The following is a 25397-nucleotide window of genomic DNA, read 5'->3' as shown; positions in this document are numbered from 1 at the left end:
GTCAAAGCAGGGCAGGACTTACACAGTCAATGGTAGAGCCCTGGGAGTGTTATAGAACAAAGAGTTCTAGGGATAGAGGTTCATAGCTCCTGGAAAGTGGAGTCACAGTAGACTGGGCAGTGAAGAAGGTTTTTAGCATGCTAGCTTTCATGGATCAGGACATTGAGTATTGGAGTTGGGACATCTTGTTGCAGCTGTACAAGACATTGGTGAAGCCACACTTGGAGTATTGCGTACAGTTCTGGTTGCCCTACCATAGAAAGGATATTATTAAACTAGAAAGAGTACAAGCAATAGACAATAGACAATAGATGCAGGAGTAGGCCATTCTGCCCTACGAGCCTACAACACCATTCAATATGATCATGGCTGATTGTCCTTAATCAGTATCCTGTTCCTGCCTTATCTCCATAACCCCTGATTCCACTATCCTTGAGAGCTCTATCCAACTCTTTCTTAAATGAATCCAGAGACTGGGCCTCCACTGCCCTCTGGAGCAGAGCATTCCACACAGCCACCACTCTCTGGGTGAAGAAGTTACTCCTCATCAAGATTTACAAGGATGCTACCTGGACTGGAAAGGTTGAGTGATAGGGAGAGGTTGGATAGGCTGGGACTTCTTTCCCTGTAGTGTCAGAGACTGAGGGGTGACCTTATTGAGGGATATAAAACCATGAGAGGCATAGATAAGATAGGTGGCCAACAGCTTTTCCCCAGGGTAGGGGAGTCTAAAACCAGATGACATCGATTTAGGTGAGAGGGGAGAGATACTAAAGGGTCCAGAGGGGCAATTCTTTCACACAGAAGGTGGTGTCTGTAGAACAGGCTTCCAGAGGTAGTGATGGAAGCGAGTACAATTTTGTCAGTTAAGAAACATTTCAACAGGTACATGGATGGGATTGGGATGGTGGTTATGGACCAAATGGGACTAGTTTAAATTATAAAAACTGGGCAGTATGGACATGTAGGGCCAAAGGGCCTGTTCCCATGCTATGACCTCTATGACTCTATGACCATGACAAGGGTAGGGCTTCCAAAGGTCTTCAGTTCCAAAGAAGAATTATGTAACTCCATTTCTCTCTCCACAGACCCTGCCAGACCTGCTGGGTTTCTCCAGCAATTTCTGTTTCTGTGCTAGAAAATGTGACTTTGTCATCAACCTGCACTCCACAGACCCTGCCAGACCTGCTGGGTTTCTCCAGCAATTTCTGTTTCTGTGCTAGAAAATGTGACTTTGTCATCAACCTGCACTCGACAGGAAGGCTTAAGAACATACAGAACACTCTGCTACCAAGAATGGAACAGTCAAAATCTGGAGGCTCAGTGTGTGTCATTGTGCATTACCTCAGGGAGAAATTAAAGCAAGAAGAGCTTTAAAAATTAATAAATAAATAGACTTTTAAAAGCCTGTCATCAACCTGACCTTTAAATTCAATCCATCTGCTCTTGGCATTGATCTATAAACGGGCCCAGTTAGGCTTTCACTCAGTAATTTTAAATTATCACAATATAGAGTGTATTAGTCACACAGCTGAATGGTAAAAGAAATAAAGGAAATGTTAAAGCAAGGTTCACTGATGTAGTCATTAATCCCCACACTGAACTAACAACCCAGAGAGCATCTGTACTGATGTGAAGCATAAATCCATTGAAACAGAGAGAATAGGAGCAGGAGTAGGCCATTCGGCCCTTCGAGCCTGCTCCACCATTCAATACGATCACGGCTGATCATCCAACTCAGTCCCCTGTTCCTGCTTTCTCCACATGCCCTTTGATCCTTTTAGCCCTAAGAATTATATCTAACTCAGACTTCAGCTCTGATGAAGAGTCATCTATATTCGAAATGTTAGCTTGCTCTCTCTTCACAGATGCTGCCCAACCCGCTGTGATCTCCAGCACTTTTTGTTTTCAGTGCAGATTCCAACATTTGCAGTAATTTGTGCCTACATCCAACTCCTTCTTGTTTTGTCCTCAGCCGCTTTCTGTGGTAGAGAATTCCACAGCCTCCCCACTCTCTGGGTGAAGACATTTCCCCTCATCTCGTGATTTATCTCTCGATTACCATTCACGAAAAATAAACTATCGAGTCCTGTCCAATCCCAACATTTGGATTCGTAATCAGGTGACATGAGCACTGGGCTCCACAAGACTTCAGTTCCAAAAAAAAAGGCACACTGGTCTCAAAACGTTAACTCTGTTTCTCTCTCCACACATACTGCCAGACCTGCTGAGTTTCTCCAGTGATTTCTATTGTATTTGTTCCACAACTATATGGCCTATCCTATATCCTTAGACTATGACCCTCTGGATCTGGGCTCTTTGGTCATTGGGAACACCCTTTTTGCATTTACTGTGTGTAGCCCTGTTAGAATTTATTAGGTTTCTATGACACCCCCCACCCCCCCCCCCCCCCCTCACCATACTTTTCAACTTCAGTGAATATTGTCCTAACTGATACATTCTCTTTGCATATGTCAGACTCATTCCTGATGAAGGGCCTTTGCCCGAAACGTCAATTCTCCTGCTCCTCCAATGCTGACTGACCTGCTGTGCTTTTCCAGCACCACACTCTCAACTCTCTTCATATGTCAGTCCTGTCATCCCAGGAAACAATCTGATTCAACAAATTCAATGTAAGAAATCCAGTACCTGGTGAGTTAGCATCAGTCGATGGGTTTGGTTATGGACAGAGTGCTGAGGAGATTTACTAGAATGTAGGGGGTGATCGTGGTAAAGCCAGTGGATTGACAATTCCCAGAGGCCCAGTTTAACGTTCTCGGGACATGGGTTCAAACCCCACCATGGCAGATTTAGTTTCAATTGTCCACCATCCCAGTTCAGCATGACAAAGCTGGAATATTTCCTGACTCCTGGAATCTGGCCCGACAAAAAGACCCCCCCCCCCCCCGCACCATCCCCACCACCCTCCCCTCCCCCATGCCCTCCAGAAGTTGGAACTTTCATTCTGGTACAGGACCGGATTCCTTTGGTAACCCTGGAATATGAGCGAGGAGGGTACCAAAGGTGGAGGCGGCTTAGCTGAAAGATCTATCTTGGACTCCCAGAACTCTGTCCAAGTGGTTTATAAGAAGAATAAGGCATGACATATCCCTCCATCCCACACCCTAGACAACACCCCCATGCCCCATCTGGAAACCAGTTCCCCTCGCCTGGATCTGCCAGGCAATATCCTCAAACACACCTCAATGATACAGCGCTGGCCTCTGATTGGTCAACAACTCTCCGACATGAGACTTCCCATCTCTGAGTCTCTCTATAACTAAATGACCAGTGTTCCACACACTTGACCTCCTTTTGGCAGGATGAGCCTGGCAACCTGTGGCCCCTTATTCTATGGAAACTTTAATAATATCACAAGAAGCCATAGCAACCGTAGGCCATTCGGCCCCTCAAATCTGCTCCACCATTCAATAAGATTATGGCTGGACTTATAGAGTCATAGAGTCATAAAGCTTGGAAACAGACCCTTCGGTCCAACTGGACCATGCCGACCCCGTTCCCAAATTAAATTGTTCTCATTTGCCTGTGCTTGGCCCATATCCCTCCAAACCTTTCCTATTTATGAACTTATCCAAATGTCTTTAAATCTCATTGTAACTGTATCTGCATCCACCACTTCCTCTGGCAGTTCGTTCCTCTGTGTCAAAAGGTTGCCCCTCCTGTCATTTTTAAATCTTTTTCCTCTCACCTTAAAAAATATGCTCATTAGTTTTGGAATCCCCCACCCCCGGGAAAAGACTTTGGCTACTCACTTTATCCAGGCCCCTCATGATTTTATAAACCTTTGCAAGGACACTCCTCAACCTCCTACGCTCCAGAAAAAAAAGTCACAGCCTATCCAGCCTCTCTTTATATCTCAAACCTTCCAATCCTGGCAACATCCTGGTAAATCATTTTTGAACCCTCTCCAGTTTAATAATATCCTTCCTATAATAGGATGACCCGAACAGGATAAAGTACCTCACCAACATCCTGTATAACCTCAACATGACATCCCAACTCCTCAAAGATCTGAGGAATGAAGGATAGATTTCTTTATCAATTCTGTTTTCCTCCACAATCCCATAACCTTCAAAGGCCAATTACTGTCCAAAAGTTAATAAACCCAATAACGTCTCATCTCTAGAATAGAGAATTCCAAAGTTTCCAATGTTACCCAACACCCTGATGTTCTCAAACATCATCACTGGGCTCAACACAATCACCAACTATTGAAGTCTATCGAATGTCTGATAAGTTATGTCCTTACAGCAGCATGATTGACCACTGGCTAAAGTTGCCACTCAGTGACAGGAGCCCACAATGGTTTAACAAGAATCCCCACCACCTTCACAGAGACAAGAAATAAGCAGCCACATCCGTGAGGGACAGAAACAGCTACATATTCAGCCAGAGACATTTAGAATGAAACTGAACAAGTCGTCAAACCTGGATACCATATCCCAGCAGACTCCCTCTGCTGATACATGTGTGTATGCGTACAGTAGCCACAAGTGGACAGAACCCGCGATGCGATTTTCAATACACTACCCCATTCCGAGACTAAGTTTAGAAAACAAAACTTCAACCAAGATAAAACGGCCATATTAGGGTTCTCACCTTTTCTGTTCATCCTGGCAAAGTGTTGAGCCACTGGCCAGGAAAGCACAGTCATCACTGCTACAGCTCCAACGTGCAGATACGGAGCGGTGACCTGGAGGATTGTTCAAGCAAACACAGACATTGAAAGCAATGGGACACAATATCCATCAACATTTCAAACAGCGTCTCTTAAATTTGTGATTTCCCCTCATCTCCCATTATCTATCAAATCCCACCTGCCTTCACAGGGAGCAGTACCATCGAATCATAGAATCCCTATGGAATGGAAAGAGGCCATTCGGCCCATCAGGTCTACACCAACCCTCTGAAGAGCATCCCATCCAGGCAGTACAAATTGGCAACACTCAAAACATTAGTAGGCATCATTTTCCCAACGTCACGGTGAAGTGGGATCTGTGATGCTGTTGCCAAAAGGAGTTTTTATTCTTCACTTGGGCCTTAGTGATTAGCACCGTCAACTATGGCCCAAAGGTTTATGGCTCCACAAAACACATTTCAGAGATATAAGCACAAAATCAAGGAAAAATCTCCACTGCAATACTGAGGGAGTGTCGCACTGTCAGAGGGTCAGTACTGAGGGAGTGCCGCACTATCGGAGGGTCAATACTGAGGGAGTGTCGCACTGTCAGAGGGTCAGTACTGAGGGAGTGCCGCACTATCGGAGGGTCAGTACTGAGGGAGAACCGCACTATCAGAGGGTTAGTGCAGGAGGAATGCCGCACTATCTGAGGGTCAGTACAGAAAGATGCCACACTGTCAGAGGGTCAGTATGAGGGAGTGCCGCACTGTCAGAGGGTCAGTACTGAGGGAGTGCCACACTGTCGGAGGATGAGTACTGAGGGAGTGCTGCACTGTCAGAGGGTCAGTACTGAGGGACTGCCGCACTGTCGGAGGGTCAGTACTGAGAGAATGCCAGGAGTTAGTTTCGCAGTATACCTAGCCTCTGACCTGCTCTTGTAGACACCGTATTTATCGAGTTAGTCCAGTTCAGTTTCTGCCCAATAGTGACCCCCACGATTTTGAAGATTGAGGATTAAGAGCATTAAATGTAGACTGCATCATGAACTCAACGTTAACTTACAGACCCACGAATTGGAATTTGCTGGAATATGAGCAGCAGGAAGGAAATGATGCGGGAATGGTTAACATAGAGCCAAAAGCAGACGCTTTGCTTCAGTCACATACCTGAAAGGAGAGGGTGAATGTATTCCATTCCTCACGCCACTGATGGTACAAGAAACCAATGGCAACGGCACACACAGCTAATACTAGAACAATCCCAATCTGAGAAGGAGAGGAAATGAGAGAAAGAACGAGAGTGAGAAAGCTAATGAGCGAGGCTTAAAACTCATGACATTGCACTTCAGCAGAAATAACCTTTTCACAGCATCAGAAACCCTCAATGAACAGGAAGCGGGGGTAAGCGTACAAAGTGCTAATGACATGGGACTTGTACTCCTGATGCCCTGTCTAATGTTCAGAGGACATGAGTTCAAATCCCACCATATTGTGGGGTTGGAATTTAAGTTCAAAGGATCTTGCGGCACAGTGGTAGTATCCCTACCTCTGGGCCAGAAGGTCTGAGTTCAAGTCCCCAGATGCTCCGAATATGTGCTGTAACATATCAAATGAAAGCAAAACAATGCAGATGCTGGGAATCTGAAACAGACACAGAGAATGCTGGAGAAGCTCAGCAGGTCAGGCAGCATCTGTGGAGAGAGAAACAGAGTTAATGTTTCCAGTCCAGTTTGATTCCTTCATAGAGTTATCATAGAGTCCCTACAGTGCGGAAACAGGCCATTTTGCCCAACAAGTCCACACTGTCCCTCCGAAGAGTATCCCACCCAGACCCAATCCCCTACCCTATTATTCTACATCTCCCCCATCTAATGCACCTAACCTACACATCCCTGAACACTATGGATAATTTAGCATGGCCAATCCACCTAACCTGCACATCTTTAGATTGTGGGAGGAAACTGGAGGATCTGGAAAAAATCCAAGCAAACACAGGGAAAATGTACAAACTCCACACAGACAGTCGCCCAAGGCTGGGATCAAACCCGGGTCCCTGTTGCTGTGATGCAGCAGTGCTAACTGCTGAACCACCATGCTGTCCTCTTCAGAACAGTCATACCCATCCACATCCCATGAAAGAACTTTTAAAAAGGCCCTTCAGCCCATCAGGCCTGTACTGACACTTAAAGAAAGTTGTCCATTTTCGTCCCACACTTCAGCCTTTTAACCCTGCAAATGATTTTTTTTTTTAATCATTCACTGGATGTGGGTGTTGCTGGCTGGGCCAGCATTTATTGCCAATCCTTAATTGCCCAGAGGGCAGTTAAGAATCAACCACGGAGATCCAAGATGGCGGCGACTCAGCAAGTCTGAGTCTATAGTGCTCCTCCAAAGACCTGGGCAAAGTGGGCCGCCCTCCTCCACCACACTCACCAAATCAATTAAAAATAGTTTTTACTTAATGTAATTAGTGGTTTAGTACTACATTTAAGCAGTTCAGTCTCCTGTAAAAATGACTAGGGGGAAAGGAGCCCGCAGTTCTCAGCAGGCAGGAGCCCTCCCCCACCCTCTCCAGCTGCAGCAGCAGCGTCCGCAGCCACTCTGGGGGACTTACCTACGGTGGCGAGCCTCACGGAAATAACCTCCAAACTCGACGCAAAGATCGATGCTTTCATAGTCCCGAAGTCGATGGAATTCATTCTTGGCCGCGCTACAAAAGCACGGCCGAGACATCGAAGAAATTGAATGCCGAGTTGGAGGGGCGGAGCTAAAGGCCGCGACCTCCGAGGCCATTGCAGAATCGGCCATGGATCGGGTCCGGACTCTCGAGCAGCAAGTCCGGACCTTAGAGAATCACATTGATTCTCGAGGTCGTCGAAAAAATATTCGTTTGCTGGGCCTTCCCGAACGGGAAGAAGAAGGCCAGCTTACAAGGTTCCTTGAACAGTGGCTTCCGCAGTTATTGAATCTGGAGGCTGGATCAGGCCAGGTGAGGGTAGAATGGGCCTACCGGGTCGCAATACGCGGGCCCGGCTCGAACCTGCGCCCCCGCCCGGTCCTGTTCCGGCTGTAGAGCTATAGGGAGAGGCAGATGCTTTTGGAAGCCTCCAGAAATCTTGGGAAAGACCCCCAAGCCATGACTTATAAAGGATCCAAGATTATGTTATTTCAGGACTTTTCCCCAGCTTTGGTTCGAAAGAGGAAAGCGTTTGATGAAGCGAAGAAGCGTTTAAGGGATTTAAATATTCAATACTCCTTGCGCTACCCAGCTATACTACACTTCAGCCATGAAGGGTCCGTGTATAACTTCGGATCACCGGAGAAGGCCAAGGAACTTTCGGACTCTCTTAGACAAACTATAAGAGTTAATTGATGTTGATTTGCCCTACCCCCACCCCGGTTTACCCCCTCTTTTTTTTCCTTTCATTACCTTACTGTTTAATATTATCTCCGGGGAGTGGGAAGAAGGGTTTATTAATTCATCCTTTACTTAGCGATTTTCTTTCCCCCCCTTTTTTTAATATATATTGTGGGCGGCATGGTGGCACAGTGGTTAGCACTGCTGCCTCACAGCGTCTGAGACCCGGGTTCAATTCCCGCCTCAGGCGACTGACTGTGTGGAGTTTGCACGTTCTCCCCGTGTCTGCGTGGGTTTCCTCCGGGTGCTCCGGTTTCCTCCCACAGTCCAAAAAAGATGTGCAGGGTCAGGTGAATTGGCCATGCTAAATTGCCCGTAGTGTTAGGTAAGGGGTAAATGTAGGGGTATGGGTGGGTTTCGCTTCGGCGGGTCGGTGTGGACTTGTTGGGCCGAAGGGCCTGTTTCCACACTGTAATGTAATCTAATCTAAATCTAATATATATAGGCCAGGGGGTCTAGTTAATGTAGATGGGGGGAAGGTGACTACCTTATTTTATTTTATTTTGTCCTTGGGAGCGGGGTTGTTTTCCCCTGTTATTTTGTATTAATATATTTAATTATTATTTGCTGAGGCTGTAATTTTATAGTCATATATGTACATATATGGTATTAACATTTCCAAATATATCCAGGTGTTGGTGTGGGTGGGGGTGGGGGAATAGGGTACTCACTGTTAGTTCTAGTTCAGTAGTATACTTGAATTTTCTTTACCCTATCGTGGGGTGCCTTGGCCAAGGGTGGGGCACTGGTTGGCAGAGGTTATGATGGGTTTTTTTGGAAAGGAAGTGATGCCCCCTGGGAATAAGGGGGAAGATCTCCGTTTAAATGCATTTTATACTTTTTTTTACTATTTAGAAATAGTTTTTTTTTATTATATTGATCTGAATGTACTAAAGAGCTTTTATTTTTGTGAATTTTATATGCTCTATCTCGGGATGTTTTGGATAAATACGGGTTCTGTTGTGATCTGATGTTAACACATTCCGAGCATGTATATCACTGCTCAATTTATGTGTTATCCGTTGGGTTTTCTTTCTTCCTCTTGAATAATGTAAGAATTTTAATGATACACTCTGGTTAGTTGTAAGTTAGTTGAGTTTTGGTTATCATTTATTTAAGATCTAACTGTATATCAATGCTTATACTTGTTTTTTTTTTAGTTTTCTTTTGTAAACTTGTAAAAACATGTTAAATTTTCAATAAAAATATCTATATAAAAAAAAGAATCAACCACATTGCTGTGGGTCTGGAGTCACATGTAAGCCACACCAGGTAAGGATGGCAGTTTCCTTCCCGAAAGGACATTAGTGAACCAGGTGGGTTGTTATAACAATCGACAATGTTTTCATGGTCACCCTTAGACTCTTAACTCCAGATTTTCATTGAATTCCACCATGTGTCGTGACGGAATTCAAGCCCAGGTCCCCAGACCATTACCTGAGTCTCTGGATGCATAGCTTAGTGATAATACCATAGGCCAATCAAATACATGACCAACTGGTTTATAGAGGTACCCATTGAAACACCCCTTCAGATTGTGCATTCTGTATGAAAATCGATTACTTCATCTCCCTCTCGTCCTGTTGCCAATCATTTCCCATCTGGTTAATGACCCACTTTCCAGTCAGACCACTTTCCCTATCAGAAGAAACCATATTGTATTGAATTGGGCCATTTTTTAACTTTCTCTTCATTCCAGACTTTTAAAAATTGAATTCAAATTCCACCATCGGCTCTGGGGGGATTCGAACTTGGGCCCCCGGATCATTACTGGGGGGGAGGAGGGGCCACTGAATGCATAGCCTAGCAATAATACCACTGAGTCATCGCTTTCCCCTGAAGATGGATTTGGAAGCTGAGGACCGTGGTGAACCTCTGCAGTGCATCTTGTTGATAATACACACTGTGAGGCACCTTTTCAACCCCGTAAATGAAATCTTTTCCGTATTCATTCGCGGGATGAGGGCATTGCCGGCCATTCTTTTAGATTCTCTGCTCTAAGAAGGACAGCCCAACCTTCTCCTCTTGCTCCACATACCTGAAACCTCTCAACTCGGTCTCCATCTATGCATTCTCTCTGCACTGCATACTCACAATTCCTAAAGTGAGCGGCCAGACAGCAAGGATAGAACTCAAGAAAGAAATTGTTTGTGTTTGGCAAAGGTATTGACTGGCGCTGATTTGAGAACAGCGGAAGGCCACCCTATCACTGCAGAGAATTTACAGCACAGGCCGTTTATAGAGGAATACAAGAACTAGGAGCAGGAGGAGGCCATTCAGCCCATCGAGCCTGCTCCGCCATTTGATACCATCATGGCTGATCTCATCTCGGCCTCAACTCCACCTTCCTGCTTACTCTCGATAACCTTTAACTTGTTACTCATTAAAAGTCTGTTTGTTCATTAAATTCATTCATTTGGCCAGACGAATCTGTTGGCATTTACTATCCCTGCAAAAGATGCAAAGAATTTCAACAACTACATGAAGTAATTATGCTTTGAAAATCGAAAGTTAAATAAAGCCTCCATTTTAAAATTTGCCTTCTTGAGTTCTAAAGTTCTAATTTGCCTTCTAAAGTGGTTTCAGTTCCTGATCGTCTGGAATCGCCGTCGGTCCTTCAAGGGACTCTACATTCCACCGATTTTCCCGATTTTCACTTGGGTGGGGAGCTTATGAGGTTAGAGGTTAGAGGTGCTATACCAATGCAAGTTGCAGCCGTTGTTGGAGTGGAAGTGAATTCAGCTCACCCCCATTTGGACGCAACGCCCACCCACCCTCACCATGTCACTCCGTCCCCTTCTCCCTCAGAGATCCCACAGGCGGACTAGCTGTGTACCTTGTGGCCCCAGAATAGATGCAGCCGCTGGCCCTCGCTGAGTAGACAGATCGCCAGAACCTGCAAAGCACAGAGTGAGAACATCACGCTTTCCAACCAATGTCAATGCCACTGAAACAGTTTACACTGAAAGCAGACATAAGAAAGAACTGAGCTAGCCCCTTTCACAACCTCCTACAGCATCTCACTGCCCAGGAAGTATTTGTGGTTGAGGAGTAGTCCCACGTTATGAGGCAGGAAACCCAGAAATTCACCATACAATCGCAGAGATGTACAGTACAGCACCACAAACCTTTCGGTCCAACCCATCTATGCAGACCAAGTTTCCATAACTAATCCAGTTCCATTTGGCTGTGTTTGGCCCAAGTACGTCTAAATCTTTCCTATTCATGTACCTATCCAAATGTTGTAGTCACAGAATCACACAGCATGGAAACAGACTCTTCAGTTCAACTCGTCCACGCCAACCAGACATCCTACATTAATCTTGTCCCATTTGGCCCATATCCTTCTAAATCCTTCCTTTTCATGTACCTATCCAGGTGCCTTTTAAATGTTGTAATTGTACCAGCCTCCATCATTTCTTCTGGCAGCTTATTCCATACACGCACCACCTTCTGTGTTAAAAAGTTGCCCCTCAGATCCCTGCTAAATCTATTCCCTCTCACCTAAAGCCTGTGCCCTCTAATTCTGGACTCTCCCACCCCAGAGAAAATACCTGGTCCATTTATCCTATCTATAACCATCATGATTTTATAAACCCCTATAAGGTCACCCCCTCAGCCTCTGAATCTCCAAGGAAAACAGTCCCAGCCTATTCAGCCTCTCCCTGTAGCTCAAACCCTCCAACCCTGGCAAAATCCTTCTGCACAGCACAGCAAGATGCAACAATGTGATTTTTCCGAATTACTTTCATGGGATGTGGTGGTCACTGGTGAAGCCAACAGTTGATGCCCATCCTGAATTGCCCTTGATTGAATGACCTGCAAGGGCAGCTCAATTAGGAGACACATGTCAGACAGACTAGGTAAGGATGGCAGATTCCCATGATTGAACAAGGAAGGATTTTATGATAATTGCTGTGATTGTGCTGTGGCTTTAAGAGGTGTATTTTGTCCTGGTTTTCCTTTTGAAAAGAAGTTTTAAGCAGAGGTACCAAGCTAGCTATTGAAGGTCCATAACTCTTGGGATTTGGGGTTTTCTTTTTTAAAGCTGAAACAATAGAAGCAGCCTGGCTGGGTGGGGTCAAGCTCCCACAGAATTCAGCCTTAGCTTTCAGAAGTTGTTGCTGGGTTCAGCAGGGTTTAGAAGCTGCAGTACATCTCTCCCTGCGAAACTCCCTCAGAGTTTTCTCTTGATGTTTTTTGTCCTGGGCTGGTAGATTTACATGTAAGACAATCTATTTTATTGCCTTTGCCTTTGCCTTTGTCAAGGGTGTGGTTTTGGGATGCTATTATATTGGAACAGTTACTGTTTAGTAGTTACATAACCTTTGATTCTGTTCAGTTTTCCAATTGCGTTGTTAGTCCAAATTCTTTCTTTTTCTATTGTGTTTTAACTAGAGCATGATTAAATTGTGTTTTGCTTCAAATCTGGTAATTTAACCAATCAAAATGCATTTGGAATGCTATGCCTTACACTTACCTTTAAGATAAGAAAAAATTAGGGTCTAGACTATCTTCTGAACATATTTTGAAGGGGCAAAAACAGAAGTTACTGGAAAAGCTCAGCAGGTCTGGCAGCATCTATGAAGAGAAATCAGAGTTAACATGTCAGCTCTGGTGACCCTTTCTGGGAACTGCCTCCTCTATCTTCTGCCAAATAAAAATCTGCTCTTTCAGTTTTTATTTAATATTTTGATAGGGTTTGGCTTGGTCCATAACACTGGTCAATCTCACTATTACTGAGACTAGCTTCACACATCAGACTCATTCGTCTTATTTAAATTCTACCATGGTGCGATTTGACCCCAAGTTCCCAGAGCCTGGCCCTCTTGGTTATCATTGTTTTTTCCCAGTAATAACCGGATAAACAAGATCAGGTGGATATTTTTGCCGCGACACCAAGGGATAATTTCTCTGCTCTTGTTGGAAATAATCCTGGAGAGCACTTTCACAACATGGACTGCAGCAGTTCAGAAAAAGCAGCTCTCCCCCACCTTACCCAGGATGCTGGCAAACAGAAACAAAATCAGAAATTGCTGGAAAAACTCAGCAGGTCAGGCAGCGTCTGTGGAGAGAAAACAGAGTTAACGTTTCAGCTCCGGTGACCCTCTTCAGAACTGATCATGGATTAAACACTGGCCCAGTCAATAATATCCACATGCTGCAAACACATACATTTATAACATATACTTACTTGGCTGTAAACACCGATGAGATGTTGTGACATACAATATAAATGCATTAATCACTACATATCTTTTGTTTCACCTTCTGTCCTATAGTTTTGCACCTTTGCTCTCTCCTGCAATATAACCTCACCCATTCCATCCACATTTCATTATTTGTTGAAACACGATGCCTCACACAGTGTGTATTATCTACAAGCTGTACTACAGAAATTCACCAGGGATCCTCAGACAGCATCTTCCATACCCATGACCACTTCCACCTCGAAGGGCAAGGCCAGCAGATACATGGGAACACCACCCAGCTGCAAGTTCCCCTCCAAACCACTCACCATCCTGACTGGGAAATATATTGCCGTTCCTTCACAATCACTGGGTCAAAATTCTGAAATTCTGTCCCTAATAGCATTGTGGACCTAGCTACAGCACACAGACTGTGATGATTCAAGAAAGCAGCTCAATCCCACCTTCTCAAAGGTAACAAGGAACAGGCAATAAATGCTTGCCCAGGCGGTGACACCCACATCCCATGCATGAATAAAAAAGTATAAATCTCATCTTCCCCTAGTTATTTCATAATTAAATCTGTCCTTTGGTTCCTGACCCTCTGACAGTGGAAACAGCTTTTCTTGATTTACTCTAACAGGACCCTTCATGATTTTGAATTAAATCCCCCATTTTAACATTCCTGCTCTGAGGAGCTTGCACACCTTCTGTACATGAGTTACCCCATGTTCCATTCTGTTAAATTCCCTCTGAAGCCATTCCAAGGCTTTGAAATTCTTCCTAATAGATGGAACCAGAATTGGACTTCAGTGGGGCCCAGCTGGTGATCTATGAAGGTTTGGCAGAAATTTGTTTGTTTCCTCCATCTCTGTTTCTCCCATTTGACTCTCTCACTTCATGAATTAGCTCAGCTGAACCTTCTCTCCAATAGTCCTGAACTCTTGCTGTGTAGTTTACAGTCGTTAAGGGAGGAGTACTCATCAGGCTGTGCGGCATAGTTCACTTACCAGTAAAATAGCGATGTATGTAAAAAATGTTGCTGTCACCCCAAGGACGACTACAGACCAGGGAATCCACTTGCCGCTATAAAAATTCCTAGGGAAGGGAATAAAACAAATAAGTTAGTCAAAACGCAAGGAACAGGAGCAGATAGAGACCCTCAGCCCAGTGACTCTGCTTCACTATGAGCATGATCCTGGCTGAGCTGACTGAGATCTCAATATCATTTTATTGCCTGTGCCCATGACACAGAGTTTTACACTTGATTTACTGCTGCAAAACACTTACTGTCAATCATACAACACAGAATGGGGCCGTTTGGTCCAGTGAGCCTTAGTCAGCATCGATTCATAACAGCATGGAAACAGAAAGATATCCTAAATTAATCTTGTCCCATATGCCAGCACTTGGCCCATATCCCTCTAAATTCTTCCTACTCATATACCCATCCAAATGCTTTTTAAATGCTGTAATTGTGCCAGCGTCCACCACTTCCTCTGGCAACTGGGACTAGATCAGTTTAGGATAGCTGGACGGCAAGGACGAGTTAGACTGAAGGGTCTGTTTTCAGGCTGTACGTCTCCATGATTCTAAGTCCCTTTATGTTGCAGTTTTCTGCAGTTTTTCTCCAGTTACACAACACTGTTCTTTTGTTCTCTCTTCCAAATTCCAACTTTGTGTTTTCCCACATTATACTTTACTTGCCAACTTTTTGCCCACTTATTTAACCTAATGATATTTCTCCATAAACTGTTTGTAACCTTCTCGCAACTTGCCTTTCCACCTACTTTTCTGTCAATAGATAGTAGACAATAGGTACAGGAGTAGGCCATTCTGCCCTTCGAGCCAGCACCACCATTCATTATGATCATGGCTGATCATCCTCAATCAGTATCCTGTTCCTGCCTTATCCCCATAACCCTTGATTCCACTATCCTTAAGAGCTCTATCCAACTCTTTCTTGAAAGTATCCAGAGAATTGGCCTCCACTGCCCTCTGGGGCAGAGCATTCCACACAGCCACCACTCTCTGGGTGAAGAAGTTTCTCCTCAACTCTGTTCTAAATGGCCTACCCCTTATTTTTAAACTGTGTCCTCAGCGGAAACATGCTTCCTGCCTCCAGAGTGTCCAATCCTTTAATAATCTTATACGTCTCAATCAGATCCCCTCTCAATCTTCTAAACTCAAGGGTATACAAGCCCAGTCACTCCAAACTTTCAACGTAAGATAGTCCCGCCACTCCGGAAATTGACCTCATGAACCTACGCTGCACTCCCTCAATAGCCAGAATGTCTTTCCTCAAATTTGGAGACCAGAACTGCACACAATATTCCAGGTGCAGTCTCACCAGGGCTCTGTACAGCTGCAGAAGAACCTCTTTGCTTCTATACTCAATCCCTCTTGTTATGAAGGCCAGCATGCTATTAGCTTTCTTCACTACCTGCTGTACCTGCATGCTTACCTTCATTGACTGGTGTACAAGAACACCTAGATCTCGTTGTACTGCCCCTTTACCTAACTTGATTCCATTTAGGTAGTAATCTGCCGTCCTGTTCTTGCTACAAAAGTGGATAACCACACATTTATCCACATTAAACTGCATCTGCCATGCATCTGTCCACTCACCTAACCTGTCCAGGTCACCTTGTAATCTCCTAACATCCTCATCACATTTCACCCTGCCACCCAGCTTCGTATCATCAGCAAATTTGCTAATATTACTTTTAATACCATCATCTATATCATTAATGTATATTGTAAAAATCTGCGGTCCCAGCACTGATCCCTGTGGTATCCCACTGGTCACTGCCTGCCATTCCGAAAGGGAGCCATTTATCACTACTCTTTGTTTCCTGTCAGCCAACCAATTTTCAATCCAAGTCAGTATTTTGCCCCCAATACCATGCGCCCTAATTTTGCTCACTAACCTCCTATGTGGGACTTTATCGAAGACTTTCTGAAAGTCCAGATCCACTACATCCACTGGATCTCCCTCATCCATCTTCAGAGTTACATCCTCAAAAAATTCCAGAAGATTAGTCAAGCATGGTTTCCCCTTCATAAATCCATGCTGACTCTGACCTATCCTGTTACTGTTGTATTTTCATCCTTTATAATTGACTCCAGCATCTTTCCCACCACTGAGGTCATCTACAAATTTGGCTACAGTACATTCATATCTATCCTCCGACTAATGAATGTATATTGTAAACAGGCGCAGTGCCAGTACATGATCCATGTGGAATCCCACTGTCTTTTACCAACCTGTAAAAGAACCCCTGTATTCCCACTCACTGTTTTCTGCACTATCCCCAACACCATTGTCTCTTATCTTCTGTTCAACCTTTGTGAGATATCTTGTCAAACGCCTTCTGAAAGTCCAAATTCAACACATCCACTGGCTCCCCTCTATCCATTCTGGTTACAAAATCCTCAAAATAATTCTAATAAATTAGACACAATTCCCTTTTCATGAAGTCATGCTGACTCTGCTTAATTACTACCATTTCCAGTAAATCTACACCGTACCCTCTTAACATCTGTCTCAAAATGTAGTGCCCCCAGCTATGGCATAACTGTGATTCATCAGGTTTTGCCATAAGTTCCTTATCTTTGTAGTCTGTGTCAATGTTGATAAAGTCAAGAATGGCATGTGTTTTGGTTTAAACAGCCTTATTGATTTGTCCTGTCCCTCTCAAAGCTTCACTTCCATGAAACTATTCAACAACGTCTTCACCTGAAAAATACCTGGTCACTGATTCATGTTTTTTTGCTCAAATGCAAAATGACTTTCAGCTGTAAAAAATAGATAACGTGGGAGAGGTCAGGCCCGGAAGATGTGATCTAAGATGGTTGGAGCAAACAGAGGTCTTTCAGTGAAATCTGAAAGCTCCTTTTGCCTCCTTTATCCATCAGTGTTACAGGAATAACAACCAAGGCACTTCTAAAACCTGGATCGCTTAATTTTGACATTTCATTTTCTCCTATCTGATGTCATTCAGTTTTGTCTATTAGGAAATTCCTTCAGGCTCTATTGCTAAGGAGGAGATGGAGGCAACAAATACAGAAATTGCTCGAAAAGCTTAGCAGGTCTGTCAGCATCTGCGGAGAGAAATCAGAGTTAACATTTTTGGTTTGCATTGAGTAGACGGAGGGCTGGGTTTAACCTCCCATCTAATCAGTACACTCAGCAGTGCAGCACTCCCTCAGTAATTGCACCAGAGTGCCAGGCTAGGTTGGACCTGGATGAACTACAGCCCACAGGAAATTCCAGTCTGGTTTGGGGCTTCAGCAATGAGCTTGCAGCCTGGCCAATCGTCATTAAGAACTAAATAAATGAATGTACATTAAAGATCACTTGTTAGATTGCTGTAGTTTTGATCTGTAATTTGCTTTTGGAACTACCTTCTTTCTGAGTTCTCTACCGCAGAATGGGTCCTTGCTAGTTCTTTGTCAAGCCAAGATTTTTAATTTCTGGGTACGGGAAGGAAGCAGGCACAAAAATACCCCAGATAGTACATAATCCAAACTACAACCACTTAATGCTATTGATTTGATCCACAGGCTTGCTATCCATTTGACTGAGCCACGCAAGCACGTCAACTGTCCTTTCCAAACATTAACTTATTTTGCATTTAGATTTTAATACGTTTTATGAGGAAACGGTAGACAGGCAGGGCCAGTATCCTCTGGAGTTTGGAAGAGTCAGCGATGACTCAATTGAAACATTCACGATCCTGAGGGATCTCGACCGGGTGGATGTTGAAAGGATGTTTCCGCTTGTAGGAGAAGCTAGAATGCGGGGTCAGAGTTCAAATATAAGGGGCTGCCCCTTTAAGACAGAGATGAGGAAACATTTTCTTTGAGGATTGCGAGTTTTGGAATTCCCTTCCTCCAAAGTGGATACAGAATCTTTAAATATTTTAAGGCAGAGGTAGATAGATTTATGATGAACAAGGGGATAGAAGATTATAGGGGGATGTGCAGGAACGTACAGGTAAGGTTAAAGAACGATGAGCCGTGGTCTTAGTGAATGGCAGTGCAGGCTCAAAGGGCTGCACTTGTTCCTTGTTTGTGTGTTCATCTGAAATGTTCTCATGTTGTCTCAGTTCACATCCGTTCACTGAAGGAGCCCATTCTCGAGGAGCTCTGGTGCCGTGGGCTTGAACCGGAGCCCTTCAGGTTTTCATTGACTCATAACACACCACAGAGTGCCTTTACTCAGTAGAGTATGGGCGGCACGGTGGCTCAGTGGTTAGCACTGCTGCCTCACAGCACCAGAGACCCGGGTTTGATTCCAACCACAGGCGACTGCCTGTGTGGAGTTTGCACATTCTCCCCGTATCTGCGTGGGTGTGCTCCGCTTTCCTCCCACAGTCCAAAGATGTGCAGGTCAGGTGATTTGGCCGTGGGAAATTGCCCGTAGTGTTAAGAGTGGGTAGGTTAAGTGCATTAGTCCGGGGGAAATAGAGTAATAGTGTGGGGGAATGGGTCTGGGTGGGTTACTCTTTAGAGGGTCGGTATGGACTTGTTGGGCTGAAGGGCCTGTATCCACACTGTAGGGACTCTATGATATCGTTACTGTCATTTACTCTAAACAAATCTTACATCATGCCTTCTGTCAATCCTTTCCAATACAAAGTTAAAAATCACACAACACCAGGTTATAGTCCAACAGTTGGACTGCATATTTTTTGATTCATCTGGTCTTCCGTCCTACAGTTTTGAATCTTTGCACTCTGCAGTAATATAACCTCACCCATTCCCATCATGTTTCATTATTTGTTAAACAAAGTGTCTACTCACTGAAATACAATGCCTAATGTAGTGTGTAGTACAAGATGCTCTGCAGAAATTCACTAGGGATTCTCAGACAGCATCTTCCAAACCCACGATCATTTCCATCCAGAAGGACAAGGGCAGCAGGTACATGGGAACACCACCCCCTGCAAGGTGCCCTCTGAGCCACATACCACCCTGACTTGGAAATATATCGCCGTTCCTTCACTGTCACTGGGTCAAAATCCTGGAATTCTCTCCATAAGGGGCCCACCTACAGCACATAGACTGCAGCAATTTAAGAAGGCAGCTCACCACCACCTTCTCAAGGGGTAAGTAGGGACAGGCAATAAGTACCAGCCCAGCCAGTGACACCCATGTTCTGGGAATGAAGAAAGGAAAAGTTTCCTGAAAAGAAAATTAGCTGCCCCATATCATAAGCTCGACAAGATGGTGAACTCACCAATCGAAATCATTGTAGTCATTCTTGGCTTCACCCCAAAAGTAAAGGAGAACAAACGCCAGGCCAAACGTTGACACGAGAATTCCAAAGCAGAATAATTCAAACTGGAGAAAGAGAGGGAAAATAGCAATGGAAGGAAATTAAGAAACGATAGAATCAAACAAAGATCTCAAAGATGACTTTAAATGAATTGTGCATTAGACCATTTGGCCCAGTGTGTGTAGGCTGACACTTTGAAAGAGCTCTCTCATTAGACCATCCATTCTACTATTGGTGGCACTGCTGCCTCACAGTGCTGGGGACCCAGGTTCGATTCCAGCCTCAGGTGACTGTCTGTGTGGAGTGTGCACGTTCTTCCTGTGTCTGTGTGGGTTTCCTCCAGGTGATCCGGTTTCTTCCCACAGACCAAAGATGTGCAGGTTAGGTGGATTGGCCATGGGAAATGCAGGGTTGTGAGGATAGGGTTAGGCAGTTGAGTGTGGGTGGGATGTTCTTCGCAAGGTTGGTGTGGACCTGATGGGATAAATGGCCTGCTTCCACACTGGAGGGATTCTATGATTCTCTCTCCACAGCTCTGCAAATCTTTCCCATTCAAGTGCGTATCCATCTGTGGTAGAAACAGCTTCACACAATGCATTTCAATCCGCTATGGTAAGACATTTCTCATTTTCCACTCTGGTTCCTTTACCAATTAACTTGGTGAATAATTCTCTAACTCATGCAAACACTTTCACCCTCTCTAGTCCAGCAAAACCCTTCCTAATTCTGAACATATACATTAACTTTATGCTTCCCCTTCTCTGCCTTCTGGCAGTCTTGGGGGAGTCTCGCCTGTGACATGATGAGGACATACACTGTTACAGTCATGATGGGAAGGGTGCAGGGTGTCTCTAGTTCCATTCCATGAGTCATAACATAAATTAAATGTTTTACCCTGTTGCCATTTTGGTTTATTATAAACATTTTCTATATCAGATTTAGAATAAAAAAGATTTCTTTCGCACATACACACCAGGTAAAGAAAATAAGAAAACAGATCTCTGCAGAGATTCATTTTGGTTAAAAAAAACAATTTTGACCAATTATTAATTGTTCTTGAAGGCAAATAGGACAAGATGTGAGATACTCAAATGGCTGCTGTTCTCAACCTTGTGGGCAAGTACCTGGACATATACAGTGACGAAAAATAGAAGTTGCTGGAAAAGCTCAGCAGATCTGGCTGCGTTCCTAGCTACCATCAGCTCTGAGGAAAGGTCACTCGACCCGAAATGTCAAGTCTGATTTCTGTTCACAGATGCTGCCAGCTCAGCAGGTCTGGCATCATCTGTGAACAGAAATCAGAATTAACATTTTGGGTCGAGTGACCTTTCCTCAGAGCTGATGGTAGCTAGGAACGCGGCCAGATCTGCTGAGATTTTCCAGCAACTTCTACTTTTGGTCTCTGATCCACAGTTCTTTCAGTTTTTAGATACTTACAGTCATCTTTGGAAACTTTGTGGGCGCAATCTTCAGGAAATATTGCGATGAAACTTCCTCAAAGGCTTCTCATGAGACCAGTTCCAGGAGGCATACCAGTTATAGAGCAAAGATCTTTCTCAGAAACAGGAAAGCTGAGCCTGCAAATCTCTTACCTTCAGCAGGCTGGGTGTAGACTGCAGCCACCTCCAAAGCCACAGTCTGAACAGAAACTAGCTTTCTAGAAGTCAGCAAACCCAGGCTAAGGAGCTCCATCAAACAAGTACAGCGACAGGCCTATTTCCAAGAAATAGGCCTTTTAGGACTGAGATAGGGAGAATTCTCTTTACCCAGAGAGTGATTATTCTGTGGAATTCTCTTTCACAGAAAGCAGTTGAGACCCAAACATTGGATGTTTGCAAGAAGGAGTTGGATATGGCTCTTAGGGCTAAAGGGGTGGATGGGGAGAAAGAGGGAATTGGGGATTGAGATGGATGATCATATTGAATGGCAGAGCGGACTCGAAGGGCCCCAATTCTCGATGTTGCTAAGACAGCAATTTTTTGACGGGGTCTTTTGTGCTCTAATCTAATATTCAAGGTTTGCATAAAGATTTGTAGCTCAGGTGCCAGTTGCCATGGTTGTGGATATGTTTGCTGAGCTGGGAAGTTGATTTGGAGATGTTTTGTTCCTGTCTCGATGACACCTTCAGGGCTTTGGAGCCTCCTGTGAAGCGCTGCTGTACTGTCTCTTCTGGAATTTATTCGGTTCTGTTCCTGCTGCTTCCGGTTGCTGGTTTGTTGTAGTGGCCGGTATGTTGGGTTGAGGTCAAAGTGCTTGTTGATGGAGTCCATGGATGAGTGCCATTCTCCTAGAAATTCTCTGGCTGTCCAATGTCTGGCTTGTCCTATGATCATTGTGTTGTCCCAGTCGAACCTGTGGTCCTTGTCATGTGTGTGTGTGTGTGGGTCCTAGGGACAGCTGGTCGTAGTGTTTAGTGGCTCGTTGGTGTTCAGGGATGCGGATTGCTAGCTGTCTGCATGTCCTACATAGTGTTCTATGCAGCAGTAAATTAGATTTGTCTTGTACATGATGGGCATTGGGCCTTTTGTTCTGGTGAGTTGTTGTCTGAGCATGACAGCCCATAAACCGACAGCCTCATTCAGACAACAACTCACCAGAACAAAAGGCCCAATGCCCATCCTGTACAAGACAAATGTAATTTACAGGATTCCATGCAGAGCTGCATAGAACACTATGTAGGACATGCAGACAGCTAGCAATCTGCATCCCTGAACACCAAATAACCACAAAACACCACGACCAGCTGGCCCTAGGAGCCACACACACAAATGACAGGGATCACAAATTCGACTGGGACAACTCAACAATCATAGGACAAGCCAAACAGAGGACAGCCAGAGAATTTCTAGAAGCATGGCACTCAGCCACGGATTCCATCAACAAACACATAGACCCAGACCCAATATACCGGCCACCGCAATGAGCAACCAGAACCAGAAACCAGAAGCAACAGAAACGGAACCAAATAAGTTCCAGAAGACAGTACAGCAGCTCTTCACAGGAGGCTCCAAAGCACTGAAGATGTCACCCAAACAGGGGACAAAACGGCTGCAAATCAACTTCCCAGCTCGGTGAACATACCCGTAACTATGGCAACTAACCTAATATCTCCCTGTGTGGCTCAGTGCTACATATCTCTTCATCTCAGTCCTAAGTGGCCTACTTCATATCCTTAGACTATGACCCTTACTTCCGAACTCCCTGGATATCAGGAACATCCTTTCAGCGTTCGCCATGAAGGGGAAAGTGAGGTGGAATTGGAGAGATTTATGAACGTACAAAATGGGAGCAGGAGAGGCTATTTGGTCCTTTGAGCCTGCTCAGGTGTTTGCTGAGTCCATGGCTGACCTGATTGTGGCCTTAAGTTCATCTTCTTGCTCACTTGTCAATCAAAATCCATCCAACCCAAGCCTTGGGTAGATCCAGTAACCCTTCAGCCTCCCCTGCTCTCCGTGGAAATACTAATGACCCTCTGAGCAATCAAATGCCCCTTTAACTCTGTTCGGTAATCCTGCTGTGAGGTGCCTCAGGATGTTTTGTTACACTAAAGGCGTTATTGAAATGCAAATTGTTAAACTGGCAATGAAAATGGATTTTAACCATCCTGAAATTTTCTCTGAAATGGAAACTCTGCCAAATCCAGAGTGGTCAGAACTAGATGGTGAGATGACCTGATGGAAAGGCTGAGGTCAGCAGGGTTGGATTTACACAGCAATGGGAGGAGGCCATTCAGCCCCTCGAGCCTGTATCACAGTCCGAGACTCCCGAGTGCAGGAGTGGGCCAGTACCCATACAGATCAGGCAACCCCCTCACCTTGCTGCAGCAGAATTCTCCGGGCAGGATCCGCGTGCGCTGGTAACGTCTCCACTGGCAGCCGTAGAGTCCTGCCAGGCAGGAGAGGAAAGGCTGGTACTCATAGCGCTGGAGCAGGCGCCGGTGGACAATCTGCAGCTTCCCCAGTTTGGTCTTGGTCAGTTGGATCGGACTGCTGCCCATCTGCCCCAGGTCAGGCCCTCTCTAATCCTGCAAAGAGAAACAGAGACGTGGATTTAACCCGATCCCTCAGCTGCACCCCCAAAGCACTCTGCAGCCAATAGAAGACTCCATTCAACTGAAGTGATGCTTGCAATGGAGGTTCTTCATCACCTCAGGAATGTCATGTTGTCGCTCCGACCTGCCGTGGGACAGCAGCTCAGATTTGGGTTTTCATTGTTGCCTCTTGCTTCGGAGATTGATAATTGTGGGTTCAAATCCCACTCCTGAACATTGGCTTCACAAAGATTTAAGGAGAAAGTGAGGGCTGCAGATGCTGGAGATCAGAGCCGAAAATGTGTTGCTGGAAAAGCGCAGCAGGTCAGGCAGCAGCAAAGGAGCAGGGGAATCGACGTTTCGGGCATAAGAAGGATTCCTGATTTCAGGATTCCTGAAGAAGGGCTTATGCCCCGAAACGTTGATTCTCCTGTTCCTTGGATGCTGCCTGACCTGCTGCGCTTTTCCAGCAACACATTTTCAGCTTCACAAAGATTTAGGCTGATACACCCTGGGCACATACTGAGGTAATACTACACTAGGAAAAGCGCAGCAGGCCAGGCAGCATCCGAGGAGCCGGAGAATCGACGTTTCGAGGATAAGCCCTTCTTCAGGAATTCCTGAAGAAGGGCTTATGCCCGAAACATCGATTCTCCTGCTCCTCGGATGCTGCCTGGCCTGCTGCGCTTTTCCAGCACCACACTTTCAACTCTGGTCTCCAGTATCTGCAGTCCTCACTTTTCTCCTAATACTACACTAGCCAAAGACTAGGACAAAGCTGCATTTCTATAGTGCCTTCAACAACCTTAGGACATCCCAAAGTGGTTCACATCCAATGAAGGCCTTTCAAAGTGAAATGACTGCTTGTGTTGCTGTAGGATGCTGGTGAGGCCACGTCTGGAGTACTGTGTACAATTCTGATCTCTTTATTGAAGAAACGGTGTAAATGCATGAGAAGGAATTCAGGAAAGTTTCACTCAAAGGCTTCCAGGGAAGAGGGACTTATCTGAGTGACAATGTCACTGAAATAGCCCTGAGCCAGGTGCAATAGAGGCATTTCTGTGATATCACTATAGTCATAGAGATCTCCCTCATGGAAACAGACCCTCGGTCAAACTTGTCTGTGTCGACCAGATATCCCAATCCAATCTCGTCCCACCTGCCAGCACCCGGCCCATATCCCTCCAAACCCTTCCTATTAAAAATCCCATCCAAATGCCTTTTAAATGTTGCAGCCTCCACCACTTCTTCTGGCAGCTCATTCCATACACGCACCACCCTCTGAGTAAAAAAGTTGCCCCGTAGATCTCTTTTATATCTTTCCCCTCTCACCCTAAACCTATGTCATCTAGTTCTGGACTTCCCCAACCCAGGGAAAAGACTTTGTCTATTCACCCTATCCATGCCCCTCATGATTTTATAAACGTCTATAAGGTCACCCCTCAACCTCCGACACACCAGTGAAAACAGCCCCAGCCTATTCAACCTCTCCCTTTAGCGCAAATCCTTCAACCCTGGCAACATCCTTGTAAATCTTTTCTGAACCCTTTCAAGTTTCACAACATCTTTCCGATAGGAAGGAGATCAGAATTGCACGCAGTATTCCAACAGTAGCCTAACCAATGTCCTGTACAGCCGCAACATGACCTCCCAATTCCTGTACTCAATACTCTGACCAATAAAGGAAAGCATACCAAACGCTGCCTTCACTATCCTATCTACCTGCAACTCCACTTTCAAGAAGCTATGAACCTGCACTCCAAGGTCTCTTTGTTCAGCAACACTCCCTAGGACCTTACCATTAAGTGTATAAGTCCTGCTAAGATTTGCTTTCCC

The 25397-nt window shown here is 45.0% G+C and overlaps 1 protein-coding gene across 4 annotated transcripts in view; it reads right to left on the bottom strand.

Annotated features, from left to right (window-relative positions):
• gdpd4a (glycerophosphodiester phosphodiesterase domain containing 4a) overlaps positions 1–25397 on the bottom strand; it is a 101488-nt gene that overhangs the window by 46025 nt on the left and 30066 nt on the right. For 3 of the 4 annotated variants that reach the window (XM_087988414.1, XM_043692433.2, XM_043692435.2), the window contains exons 2-7: positions 23346–23555; positions 19493–19596; positions 14259–14346; positions 10896–10955; positions 5809–5907; positions 4621–4714 (exon numbers count right to left, since the gene is read on the bottom strand). In XM_087988414.1, coding sequence (XP_087844540.1) covers positions 4621–4714; positions 5809–5907; positions 10896–10955; positions 14259–14346; positions 19493–19596; positions 23346–23528 — 628 coding nt within the window. In that variant the 5' untranslated portion in view covers positions 23529–23555. The remainder of the gene's footprint in view (positions 1–4620; positions 4715–5808; positions 5908–10895; positions 10956–14258; positions 14347–19492; positions 19597–23345; positions 23556–25397) is intronic. The other variant, XM_087988415.1, reaches the window with a different exon arrangement.

The sequence above is a fragment of the Chiloscyllium plagiosum genome, unplaced genomic scaffold (assembly GCF_037043375.1).
Source record: "Chiloscyllium plagiosum isolate Xiang-an unplaced genomic scaffold, Cpla_swu_hap1 HiC_scaffold_6, whole genome shotgun sequence".
Lineage (NCBI taxonomy): Eukaryota > Metazoa > Chordata > Chondrichthyes > Orectolobiformes > Hemiscylliidae > Chiloscyllium > Chiloscyllium plagiosum.
The sequence above is the reverse complement of the archived record's forward strand: the minus strand, read 5'-3'. Positions and strand labels throughout refer to the sequence as shown.